Source organism: Armigeres subalbatus, chromosome 2 (assembly GCF_024139115.2).
Source record: "Armigeres subalbatus isolate Guangzhou_Male chromosome 2, GZ_Asu_2, whole genome shotgun sequence".
NCBI lineage: Eukaryota > Metazoa > Arthropoda > Insecta > Diptera > Culicidae > Armigeres > Armigeres subalbatus.
This window is the reverse complement of record NC_085140.1, coordinates 64,636,670-64,650,402: the sequence shown is the minus strand read 5'-3', so window position 1 is coordinate 64,650,402 and position 13,733 is coordinate 64,636,670. Positions and strand designations below refer to the sequence as shown.

At 40.0% G+C, this 13,733-nt stretch overlaps 1 protein-coding gene across 1 annotated transcript in view; it reads right to left on the bottom strand.

Moving 5' to 3' along the window:
- The window catches only part of LOC134214466 (opsin Rh4), a 371,396-nt gene that overhangs the window by 235,971 nt on the left and 121,692 nt on the right, over positions 1–13,733 (bottom strand). The window contains exons 2-4 of the mRNA XM_062693831.1: positions 4,312–4,472; positions 4,111–4,259; positions 3,123–3,294 (exon numbers count right to left, since the gene is read on the bottom strand). Coding sequence (XP_062549815.1) covers positions 3,123–3,294; positions 4,111–4,255 — 317 coding nt within the window. The 5' untranslated portion in view covers positions 4,256–4,259; positions 4,312–4,472. The remainder of the gene's footprint in view (positions 1–3,122; positions 3,295–4,110; positions 4,260–4,311; positions 4,473–13,733) is intronic.

The window sequence follows — 13,733 nt, the reverse complement described above, 5'->3', positions numbered from 1 at the left end:
CCAGTGGCATCTACGAGCGACCAACCGTGAAGCTTGCTGTGCTCGACGTAGGCGTTAGGAGTAATGGGCATCAGGATAACCAGGAGCCCATTCCGGGGGGACTGTTGACGGCGCTACTTTGAGCATCAAGCCCCACGCGCCCCGCAAAGTCGACATGAATTTGGAATTCATCCACTCTACACCCATCGCACGTTCGGAGGATCGTGCGAGATCTAGCGATCAAGAGAAGGTCAGACAAGTAAACAACCGCGTCTATTGTGTGGTCTGACCTTCGTCTGTAGAACGGTAGTGCATCAAAAGTGCGGAATGCTAAAATTGAACTACATATCTAATTGAATTATATCTTAAAAGTACTTATGAACTACCAATTTGAATGAACTATATCTTAAAAGTATGTGCTTAAAACTATTTACGAACTACTAGTGTAAAACTTATCATCTACTTATAGAGCTAAACCGTAAATCTAGGAGGTTGCTTATCCTAACTAAAACTACGATTACTGCCAAGTGCGTTTAGGTGGTTTTCCTGTGGCAAATATGCATTAATATTGCAATTGATTAATATAAGTATGTGACTAAGACAAAATTACAAGACTAAAACTAATCTGTGAATCCTAAAGTCGCTAAACAGGTTACGGATTCTTCTTAGGTGGTAACAGTCGTCGAACCTCTTTGTAGGAACAGTTGAGGCTCGAATCGAGTAGAGGTGAGAATGGAATAAGAAAACCTCAATGAAATTAAATACTTACATAAACTTATAACTAGACTACAATTAGAACGACGCACAGTACGACTACGAAAAATTAAAATAATCACCGTTGAGTGGTAGTATCCACTAACGTAAGTTATAAGCATACATCCTATTTTTTTATATGTAACTAAAATTATTTTTACACGGCAGGAATTTTGTAATAAACCCATATATTCGCCAACGGATTGGTTAATTAACAAAATTGAGGATTTTACTACTACCACCCAACAGGGAGAAAGAATAAAGAGGAAAGATTAAAGGAGAAAAAACAAACAAAGAAGAAAGAAAAAAGAAGATAGAAGAAAAAAAGAAGAAGAAAGAAAGAAGGAAGAACAGAAGGAGGAGGGGGAAGAAAGAAGTAAGAAGTAAGTAGGAAAAAGAAACAAGGAAGATAATAAAAGGAAGAAAAAATACGGAAATTGGAAGAAAAAAATACGGAAATTGGAAGAAAAAATAAGGAAGACGGAAAAAAAATTAACTAGAATAAAAAAGAATGAAGAAGTAAAAAAGTAAAAAGTAAGATTTTAAAAATCTTTTTTAAAGTTATAAAAAAGTAAGAAGGAAAAAAGGAAGTTTGACAGAAGAAAGATAATAAAATACGTAAGATAATAAAATACGGAAGAAGGAAAAAGGTGAAAGAAACAAGGTGAAATTAATAAGAAAGAAGAAAAAATGTAGGAGAAAAAAGGAGAAGGATGAAATAAGAAGGAAAGATGAGGAATGAAAAAATAATATAGAGGAAAAAGAAGAAAGAAAGAAGAAGAATGAAGGATGGAGGGAGAAGGAAAAAGAAGAAGGAAGAAGAAAGAATGAAGAAGGAATACGGAAGAAAGAAGAAAGGAAAAGGAAGAAGTAAAAAGGAAGGAGGGAGTAAGAAGAGGGAAGAGAAAGAACAAAGAAAAAAGAAGGAAGAAAGAAGATCGAAGAATGAAGAAAAATAGAAGGAAGATCGAAGAATGAAGAAAAATAGAAAGAAGAATAGAAAGATAACAGAAGATAAAAAGAAAAAGTAAGAAAGAAGAAGAAGAAGGAAAAGAAAAGGTAAGAAAAAAATAAGTAGATGGACGAAAAGAAATATGGAAGAAAAAAGAAGAAAAAGATAAAGGAAGATAAAGGAAGGAGAAAGAAGAAGGAAGAAATTAAAAAGAAGAACAAGTAATAAGAAGTAATAGGAAAGAAAGAAGAAGTTGAAATGATGGAGGAAGAGGAAAAAGGAGGAGGGGAGAAGGAAGAAGGAAGAATGAAGAAAAAAGAAGAAATAATGAAGAAGAAAGAAAGAAAAAGAATGAAGAAGAAAAAGGTAGAAGGAAGAAGGAGGAAATAATAAGAAAGATGATGGAGGAAGCATCTTCCACTTCCTTAAGGAAAAGAAAGAAGGAAGAAAAATTAAAGAATACGCTAGATGGAAGAAGAAGTAAGGAAGAAAGAATGAAACTATAATAAAAAAGAATGTAAGTAGGATAAGTAAAAGTAAGAAGGATAAAGTAAAAGTAAAATTTTTAAATTCTAATTAAATTGATAAAAAGTAAGCAGGAAAAGGAAGTCTGAAAGAAGAAGGATAATAGAATAAGGAAGATGGAAGGATGGTAGAAAGAACAAGGAATAAATAAGAAGGAACTAGAAAGAAGAAGAAAGAAGATGGTTGAAATTATAAGAAAGAAAGAGGAATGTAGATAGAATATAGAGAAAAAAGAAGGATGAAGGGTGAAAGAAAAAGGAAAGAGAAAGTAGGAAGAAACAAGAAAAAAGTAGAAAGGAGGAAGATGGAAGAAGGATGAAGGAAGAAGGAAGAAGAAAGAAGGAAGAAGGAAATTCGAAGAAGGCAGAAGGAAGAAGAAAGAAGGAAAAAGGAAGAAAGAATAAGGAAGAAGGAAGAAAGAATAGGGAAGAAGGAAAAATAATTCCTACTACTATTTTTGTAATTGCTGAAATTGTTGGAAATAAACTGAATTGAAGCAAATAATGGAGTAGATTATCTTAATGTGCTGTTTTTACCTCTCTCATGTATTTTCTTTCGTTACATTACAATACACGGAAAAGGTGGAAAATCACATTTTAGCTTATCAAATTACATTCGGTGTAATGTCCTGCAGTCTACCAGAAAGCACTGCTACAAGCCAACCAATATCAAAAACCGGATTCAGATCCAGAACGGTGATTAAAATAGCAAAACCATCGTTGTTCTCATTATCATCATTACACTCTCTGTGGTTGTTTCATTAGACATAATGTCGTGGCATCGTGAAAATTTGGCCTATTTTCCGCAAAAAATATCTATTCATCCAACCGTACTAATTTTTCGGTAAGCTTCCCGGAAGAGATTACATCATTGGTCAGAATACCATAAATAATCCACCCCAAACAAAACCAACCTCCAGAGGGCGCTCACGTTGAGCACGATGGTGGTTTCCTCGATGACACTGCCTCCGCCGGCCACCGGTGATAATGATAGCTGTTGCTGCTGCTGCTCCTGAATGGTCGCACTAATGGAACCGACCGTTTGTAGCGAAGCCATCATGCGAGATGACAACGGTGGATGGTCATCTGGGCAGAAATAGCATAAAAAGAGGAATGCGAATTAGTCTTCGTTTTCGACCATGTGAAGTCGACAGATGAAATGGGCGCCCATCTGTACGCATTTGGCGATTGTTTACAGTGCAAAGTATACAGACAAGCAGATGTTAGTGGCGGTTGCTGCGTTACTCAACAGTTGACCTTTCCCTTCAAACATTTTATCTCGTTTCATTATGCAAATCAATTCTTTGGCTTATTTAAGATAGACTTTCCTAAAAAAAACCCATATTTTCAAAACCTCTAACTATTTTAAAAATTGAAAACAAAACCCAAGATTTGGCTTGATGGTGGTTCACCGGGCATTCGGGCATTCGTTATGCCAAACTAAAGAAAACAGCACTTTTTCGATCATTTGTTTTAAATTTCAAAAATAGTTAAAGGCGTCAAAACTATGGATTCTTTGGAAAAGTGGACGATAAAAAATTTAAGAGTTGATTGAGCGTATAAAAGTTGTTAACGGGAAAGATCAAATAAATAAATCTTGAATAAAATCTTCACAACTAATTTACCAGTGTTACGTCTATTTGTCTGTTACAGGGTTGGGGCAGGAAAAACCGATTCTTGTCTTTTTCCCGTCATAGGCTCGAAAATTGATAAAGCCACATTAGTTTGAAATAATTACTTTGTGTTTCAAAGGCCACAATGCTGTACGATAGAGCCTTAACAAATGAACTTTCCTTTCTGTGGTTTTCGATCCTACGAGGCGAATTAGAACCCGGATTGAATTACCTGTCGTGATTCTATAGAGTAATTATTTTCAGTTTACGTATTGAGTCTGATTCTTACCATCAAGCAAATCGAACGGAGGACGGACCAGTTGGGTTTGGGTATGGTCGTTGAGCTGTTGTTTCGTAAAGTCGTCATACCTGGCACTGATGTCGACGATGATGTCGCACAACACCAGCACAGCTGTCGCTAGTCGTTTCATCATGTTGCTGGAAACGGTTGACTTTTTCTTGAACTTCTCAACAAAATGTCCGAACGCACCTTATCTTCCTAACGGAATTGGTTCCGATTGAAACCAATAGTCGTACCGGATGCTGTGCTCGGTGAACTATCGCACTTGTTGTACACAAATGTACGTAGCCATTCGAGCGATCCTATTCGATTTGTGTAAAACTTTTTTCCTGATTGATGTGCTCGGAAGTCTGGAAAACGAGAAAAGAACGTGAAACTGTTTAGCTCCTTGGCAAATGGTGAGGGCAGGGAATATTGTGGGACATATAATCTGATTTGAAAGCTATTCATCTCACGAATTGCAGATTACGAGAATAAATGAAAGAAAGAGTCTATTTCAGAGAAATCACGGCCAAACAATATATGTTTTATCAATAGGGTTGTGTAACACGGTTTACATCGAAAATCGGTAAAAACATTTTGTATAAGCAGCGCGTATGCTTTTTTTCTGCTGTCTACTGAATAAAGAACCAGTTGATAAAGTATATATAATGTAAAAATCTGTAGTACTTTTGAAATGAAAATCAGCAATGGTCTTCTATATGAACAACGTTGGAGTTATTATTCCAACTCACTTTTTTCCCGGAACTGGCATTTAGAAGATAAGTAATTTCACAAATTATTTGGTTTAATTTTTTGGAAAAAATCCTTCAATTAATATGCGCAAAAATTCTTTAGAAAAGACTAAAACATAGTGAACTTACTCGATATTGAAGGGCCTATCGAGTTAGGGAGGTATTGAGATAAAGAACACATTTATATTTGGCCGAATGCCGTTCAGCCGTTTAGTTTAAAATTTGTTTCCTTATTAATTGAAGTGAAATGTACAAAGTGAGTAGTGAACAACGAGAACTGATAAGTAAGAAATGAGATTTTCGAAATGAGTACCGAGTAGTGAGAAGTTAGTACTAAGCGAGTAGAAGTTAGTAAACGAAAGTGAGTATTGAGTAGTGAGATGTGGGCGGTAACATGTGAGTAGTCGAAAGTGAGAAATGAGAAGTGAGAAGTATTTAGTGTAAACAGCTTTCCGCGAGTAGTAATGGACGTGGGTTTGTCTCTGATTTGACGTTTGTGGATGTCAACTGCACCCACCGTTCCGAGCATTTTGATCAAAATGGTAAATAAGAAGGGGTGAATCTACTGCATCAGCTCCCTCTTAATTATCACATTGGTCAGAATGCTCCGAACGAAGGGTGCAGTTGACATCCACAAAAGTCAAATCAGAGACTAACCCACAGGCAAGCTGGTGGCCATTACCGCTCGCGTGAAACTGGATGACGTGCCCTGCGGTGCATGTGATAAGTCGTACATTGGTGAAACTAGGATGCACTGATGGAGGTGGTTATCGACTGTAATTAATTCGTTGAAGTGTTTATCGGCTATGCAGTCTGATGACCAGTTAAAACGCTATATTAAATCAGATCCGACGTTTCGGTACCTTTATTGGTCTTTTTTTGGTCAAAAAAGTAATGGGTGATGTTTGAAACATAACCGCGAGTAGACGTAGGACTAGAATAATCGTAACATATTAATATTTAACTTTTGAATTTATGAAGTTTGATTGGTAAAGGTATTGATATTGGAAACGACAACATTCATACTATGTAGAATTATTAGCGATTTGTTTTTTTTTTCTCAAAACTGGAAATTGAACCAATAATTTAATTCATAATTAGAATCGCTTTGTTTCTAACTATTAAACTCTTATTTACTCAAGCAAATGTAGGGAATATTATTATTATTATTATTTATTCAGACTAAGGCCGAAGTGGCCTGTGCGGTATATAAGAGTCTTCTCCATTCGGCTCGGTCCATGGCTACACGTCGCCAACCACGCAGTCTACGGAGAATCCACAAGTCATCTTCCACCTGATCGATTCACCTTGCCCGCTGCGCACCTCGCCTTCTTGTGCCCGTCGGATCGTTGTTGAGAACCATTTTCACCGGGTTACTGTCCGACATTCTGGCTACGTGCCCGGCCCACCGCAGTCGTCCGATTTTCGCGGTGTGAACGATGGATGGTTCTCCCAACAGCGTACCGTCCGCCATCTGCACCCCACCATAGATGGTACGCAGCACTTTCCTTTCGAAAACTCCAAGTGCGCATTGCTCCTCCACGAGCATCGTCCGGGTCTCGCGTCCGTAGAGGACTACCGGTCTAATGAGCGTTATGTAGATTGTCAGTTTGGTACGGCGGCGAACTCTATTCGATCGGAGCGTCTTGCGGAGTCCAAAGTATGTACGATTTCCAGCCACTATACGTCTCCGAATTTCTCTGCTGGTATCGTGATCGGCAGTCACCAGTGAGCCCAAGTACACAAATTCTTCTACCACCTCGATTTCGTCACCACCGATGCCAACTCGCGGTGGGTGGCTCACATTTTCTTCTCTTGAACCTCTTCCTATCATGTACTTCGCCTTCGACGTGTTGATGACTAGTCCGATCCGCTTGGCTTCCCTCTTCAGTCTGATGTAGGCTTCCTCCATCTTCTCAAAGTTACGTGCCATAATATCTATGTAGTCTTCTTCTTCTTCTTCATTGGCATTACATCCCCCACTGGGACAGAGCCGCCTCGCAGCTTAGTGTTCATTAAGCACTTCCACAGTTATTAACTGCGAGGTTTCTAAGCCAAGTTACCATTTTTGCATTCGTATATCATGAGGCTAGGACGATGATACTTTTATGCCCAGGGAAGTCGAGACAATTTCCAATCCGAAAATTGCCTAGACCGGCACCGGGAATCGAACCCAGCCACCCTCAGCATGGTCTTGCTTTGTAGCCGCGCGTCTTACCGCACGGCTAAGGAGGGCTCCAATCTATGTAGTCGGCGAAGCCAAATAGCTGGACGGACTTATTGAAAATTGTACCACTCGTGTTAATCCCTGCTCTTCGTATTACCCCTTCCAAAGCGATGTTGAATAGCAGACACAAAAGACCATCACCTTGCCGTAACCCTCTGCGGGTTTCGAAGGGACTCGAGAATGCCCCTGAAACTCGAACTACGCACATCACCCGATCCATCGTCGCTTTGATCAACCGTGTCAGTTTATCCGGAAATCCGTTTTCGTGCTTTAGCTGCCATAGCTGGTCCCGATCGATTGTATCATATGCGGCTTTGATGTCGATGAATAGATGATGTGTGGGCACGTTGTATTCGCAACATTTCTGCAGCACTTGGCGAATGGCGAACACCTGGTCCGTGGTGGAGCGTTCGCCCATAAAACCCGCCTGGTACTGCCCCATAAACTCCCTTGCAATTGGTGCTAGTCGACGGCATAAAATTTGGGAGAGTTCTTTGTAGGCGGCGTTCAGCAATGTGATTGCGCGGTAGTTGCTACAATCCAGCTTATCGCCCTTTTTGTAGATGTGACACACGACACCTTCCATCCACTCCTGCGGCAAAACTTCCTCCTCCCAAATCTTGGTAATGACCCAGTGCAGCACTCTAGCCATTGCCTCACCACCGTGTTTAAATAGCTCTCCTGGTAGTTGGTCAACCCCAGGGGCTTTGTTGTTCTTCAGCCGGCCAATTTCTCCTGGATTTCCTGGAGATCCGGGGCCGGTAGAATTATGTCTTGCGCGCGATCCCCCAGGTCCATCACCATACCGCTATCTTCGTCTGCCACATAGCCATTCAGGTGCTCTTCGTAGTGCTGCCGCCACCTTTGGATCACCTCACGCTCGTTCGTAAGAAGGTTCCCGTTTATGTCCTTACACATATCAGGCTGTGGCACGTGGCCCTTACGTGAACGGTTCAACTTCTCATAGAACTTTCGTGTGTTATTAGTGCGGTACAGTTGCTCCGTCTCTTCACGGTCTCGATCTTCCTGCTGACGCTTTTTCCTCCAGAAAATCGAGTTTTGTCTGTTCCGCGCCTGTTTTTATCGTGTCTCGTTCGCCTTCGTGCGGTGTTGCAGCAATCTCGCCCATGCTGCATTCTTCTCTCCTACTAACTGCTCACATTCGCCGTCATACCAGTCGTTTCTCTGATCCGGGGGCACCGTGCCAAGTGCAGCGGTTGCGGTGGTACCAATGGCGGATCGAATATCTCTCCAGCCATCTTCAAGAGGCGCTGCGCCTAGCTGCTCTTCCGTTGGAAGTGCCACTTCCAGCTGCTGCGCGTATTCTTGGGCTTGTCTACCGTCTTGTAGCCGCCCAATATTAAGCCGCGGCGTCCGACTTCGACGCGTGTTGTACACCGTCGAGAGTTTTGAGCGCAGGCATACTGCAACGAGGTAGTGGTCGGATTCAATATTCGCACTGCGGTAAGTGCGGACGTTCGTGATGTCGGAGAAGAATTTACCGTCGATTAGAACGTGGTCGATTTGGTTTTCCGTTTCTTGGTTAGGTAATCTCCATGTGGCCTTGTGGATATTTTTGCGCGGAAAGAAGGTGCTTCGGACTACCATTCCGCGGGAGGCTGCGAAGTTTATGCATCGTTGGCCGTTGTCATTCGATACGGTGTGCAGACTATCCGGTCCGATGACCGGTCTATACATTTCCTCCCTTCCTACCTGCGCGTTCATGTCACCGATGACGATTTTGACGTCCCGCAGTGAACGCTTCTTTCTCGTCGTCGGGTCTCCCTTCGTGTGGGCAGTGCACGTTGATGATGCTATAGTTGAAGAAACGGCCTTTTATCCTCAGCTTGCACATCCTTGCGTTGATTGGCTGCCACCCAATCACGCGTTGGCGCATCTTTCCCAGCACTATGAAGCCGGTTCCCAGCTCGTTGCCACAACTTTGGTAGAAGGTGGCCGCCCGATGCCCGCTTTTCCACACTTTCTGTCCTGTCCAGCTAATCTCTTTTGTTTGAGAATTGATCAAAAATGGTTAAAGAGCTTTCGATCATCCGAGAAATTCGAGAAGCAAAACTCTCTGATTGTCTTCGTTGGAGAATCTTCCTCGCAATCCAAAAATAAATGTTGAAGGAATTGCCGGGTCTTTACTCAACATCGCGAAGGGTAGACCTCAGGAATGTTCGAATAAAACCAAGAAACTACGTGTTGAAGACCTTATCAATAAAAATGAACCTGAGGAGCTAGCATTTGCGGCCAATATATCAAGTAGCTCAAGCGCAAATCATGAAAAGGTAATGACAGGGACACAAGTACTGGCGTTGTACATTGACTTGAGTTTATCCAACAGAAAAAACAATCTGTTCAAAGTACTTTAAACGAGGTGCATGCAAATGTGCTTTCTAGCCTTTACGGGTTTAAAACGGAAAAAAACCCCAACTTAATTCACCGAGTGGTAATACTGCCTTTCTCGCATTTAGCCAAGACACGAACCTTATATGGCGCTTATGTAGTTTGATTCCATTTTCTTAATAACTGTTAAACGTAATGGTCGATCGTTATCAAATTCAAAATTGATCAACGCGGCTTTGTCTTCTGTCGAATGCAACTTGTTGCGAGAAAATCGGTTAAGAATTACTGTATGAAAAAGTGGCTAATGTTTTTCGATTTTCGTGTGCACACACACACATACACACGGACAGACAGACATTTGTTCAGTTCGATGAGCTGAGTCGATTGGTATATAACATCATGGGTCTCCGAGACTTCTATAAAAAGTTCGATGTTGAAGTGGAATGATAGCCTTTCGGTACAACTTTGTTGTACGAGAAAGGCAAAAATCATTCCTAAACAGGTTTCCGCGTCTGAAACGTCCGCTGAGGTTAATTTGCAAGACCTGATGAATTGTACCTCACTAAGCATTATGCAGAAATTTTCGGTAGAGAGCTCAAGGACGGTGAAACTTGTATGCAAATAGGGTTTTGATGTACGCATAGGACATAGCACCTACAAACGAAAACTTTCGGAGGATGAGAGCTCAGATAAGAGTCTGCTTGTTGCTCTACTGCCCATGATTTCATAGTTGACGTATCAACCATTCGAAATGTCAGCAAATCTCCTTCATTCTGATGATGATCCCAGTCACCACGAGTACGCTGGCTTCTACCCCTCTGTTACTAACTTCATAATAAGATGATATGATTGTACATATCACAAAGAGCCATGGCTCCGTAAAGAGTTATACACGCCTGAGCCTACCAAATAAACGAACTTGGACAAAAAATATAACAAGTTCCAATGATTTCTGATACCGTCGTTAAAAAACAATCCCTCAAATCATTACTAAGGATATTCTGATTCTATAGTATAAAACATGAGAGCTGGCGTTTACGTCACTTATAAGATGATCAATTGGAAATTGGTCAATTGTTGTAATAAAAACTGTTATCATGCTACATTATCATATCACATATTTTTCTTAAAAAGATCCTGGTTCTTTGAGGCATATCGTAAAATTTGGCGTTTACGGCATTTATGCAATTATCTGTTCAACATAGGTCAATTACGCAAATAGTAGTTTTTATCATAAGTGACAATTTTCCCAAAATGATCTCGATTATACGAAGCGTATTAAATGTTATGAAATTTGGCGTTTACGCCACTAATGCAATTATAAATTTAACATAGGTCAATCATGCAAATAGTAGAAAAACTAGTTTACAACCATTTTCCCAAAGACACCATTGAGTTAGAAAGTGTAGAATGTAAGTTATGATTTTTGTCCCGTAGCTCCATACGTTCGAAGCACTGTGCGACGTCGAAGTTGCGGGGATGTAATTCATCGTAGATCATCCTGCCACAACCTGCGAAACCAAGCGACTTGCAGTTCCATGTTCCAAGCTTTCAATCGTGATCCTTTATCCTTTATTCGTTCCAAACTTATCACATTTCATTTCTAAAATTTAACAATATCGTGCATGTAACTGTTTCTGACAACATCGAGCTAGCGAGATGAAAATGCATTGGGAAAATACTTCTATATAGAGATTATCGAGTAAGGAAGAAATCGACTTACGGAAGGAGCGCAGTATGCAATATTCAAGGAACTTTGAATCTCAACGAGTTAGACAGATATCGAGTTAGGGAGAGATCACAAAGCAAATTGTTCGAGATTCGAGACGCAAATTATCTTAAGCTCCGACATGCAAATTGTCCAAGCTCAGAAGTACGAACTTTCCGAGTTACGAGATGCAAACTGTTCTCCTCCTCGATCCGATAAAGAATTCTTCGCGTTCCTAGAAGATCACGAAACTTTGCTACGCTCTTTAAGCTAAATGGCTAAATGGAATTCGTCTACATGACTTTTAGCCCTACTTCTGCCAAGGGACATTCGAATAAATGGCTTTCTGTCGAATAATTTTTGGTCAAGCGATGAGAACGGGTCGTCATTTTTGGCCATATTCCTGTTCAGCAAACTACATTTTTTCGGCCAAAAGACCAGTTCGGAAAAATGACGTTTTTGCCGTATGAACTATTTGGCCGAACGATCATTTCAGCTAAACGAACTGTTAACGAAAACGTTTTTTACCAGTTCGACCGCACCTCACTTTCGGCCATATGTTGCTTTTAGCCTTATCTCATTTGCAGCTAAACGATATTTTCGGTCAAACCGTTTTCAAACCGTCAAACCGTAATTTAATGGACAATGGTGGTGTTTTAGAAGAAAGTAGTGATAAGGAATGAAGTATGAGGTGAAAAGATTATCTCCTGCACTTAATTTGTAATGATTAGTAGTTTTATAGTGATGCTATTTTGATTTTACTTCCACTAAATCAACGTCATTAATTGCCATTAAGGTTTTGACTGGTACCTCATTCAGCAAAATGGAATTCGGCTTAGCGTGTTATTCAGCCAAGTGACCTTCGACCAAACAGCTTGCTCCCGAATTTCTTTCGATCAAATAACCCTTCCCCCTTTTGGAAAAAAAAAATTGTTGCTATTCAGAACAGTTTTCCGTGAAAATTTCACGTAGAAATTCTATAAAATTTAAGTGGAAACTCCGGAAAATTCCCCGCAGAAAGAATTCTTCATAGAATTTTAAAATAAAAGCCCGTGGAAGTTCCGATTTTTTTTTTTAAATTATATTACAATTTCTCGCAAAAAGTCTGAAAAACTTTCTGATAAATTTCTATATTTTTTCTTAGGCAAAATCCGCAGTATTTCTCGTTCAAACTGAAAGAGTTTCCCATAAAAAACCAAAAAGTTTTCCGCGGATATTTCAAATATTTTTCTGTAAAAATTCTGAAAAAGAGAAAAGTCAATCAAATTCAATTAATGAATTCCGCGGTGTGATTAGCTCAAATTAGATCGAAAAACACCATTTCACACATTTCGTCTATCTAAAACTTTTCTTTGTACATTGCTGCTTCAAATTTTATTATTTCCATAGTAGAATGATTCGTCACGCACATAGGCACACACATGGAACTACATACTTGAATAATTAGTGGATGGTAACAAGCACCTGTAATATTATTATTGTTGCCTTCGGTATGCCGACTAAACAATATTGTCTGTTTTGCGGATTCGCTTTGGGTTATTGATTAACTAGTGAGTGTTGTTTGCCCTTGAATTAAACTCAAGCTTGAGGCCCTAATTCTGTCTCCGTGGAGCACAACCTGGAGAGAAAATTCTGCAGACATATATAACGGGTGGCCACTAAATAGCGGGAATGAAAGGAATGGCTTGGGAAGAAACCTACAAAGAAGTACAGTTCAATCTGATATACGTTATATAAAGATTTGACCTTTGTCTTTAAACTTAGATTAATGAATAATATCATATGGTCCGTGGTCCGCCGTGCGGCGTAGTTTAATTTTACAGGCATCACATGACCTTTGGACGGCAGCCATTTCCGGATGATGCTTCTATTGATGAGTTGCTTCGTGTCTTTGGCCTTCCAATCACCTTTGAATACAATGGAGCTCGGTTTACTTCAAATCAAGTTTATGGAACGTTTTCACGTTCAAAATTTTCCACCGTCCCACGATCTATGTTCGCTAGAAAAAAAATGTACAATGCGGCGCGCATCCTTCCTGTTTTGACGGCATGAACGTGTGAGTGAAAGTGAACGGGCGAAAATTTTCTGAATATTCTAAGGATTCATTTACATAAGGAAAGCATTAATGTTCTCATAGAAAAGTACTAAAGTATTAGAATTCCCGTTTTTTAGTTACCACCCGTTAGTAGAACGTTGGAGGCTTTCAATTGCAGTTATCAAAACTCTCCATGAATAAGAAAAACTCTTCCAGCAACTTGTCCCAAAATAATTAAAAGAATCATTAATTTCTAATTCGCCGTCATACAAATATTACATATGCCCAATGAGTAATGATGAAACCTAGCTCATCTGCATAACCCAACAACATATAATCGAAGAGAACGTGTGGCGGAAACATAAAACAAAAACTTTTAGGGTGACCGAGTTTTTTGGCCCAAAATCCGATCAATAGGTCATACTGTTAGTCGGATTGAACTCTTACATCACCCAACGGAGACAATGATGATGGACCGCTCGAGCGAATTTATGTCGGCCGGCATGGGTTTCCAACATATGGTGACTAATAATTATATTTTATTCCGATCGTACCTTT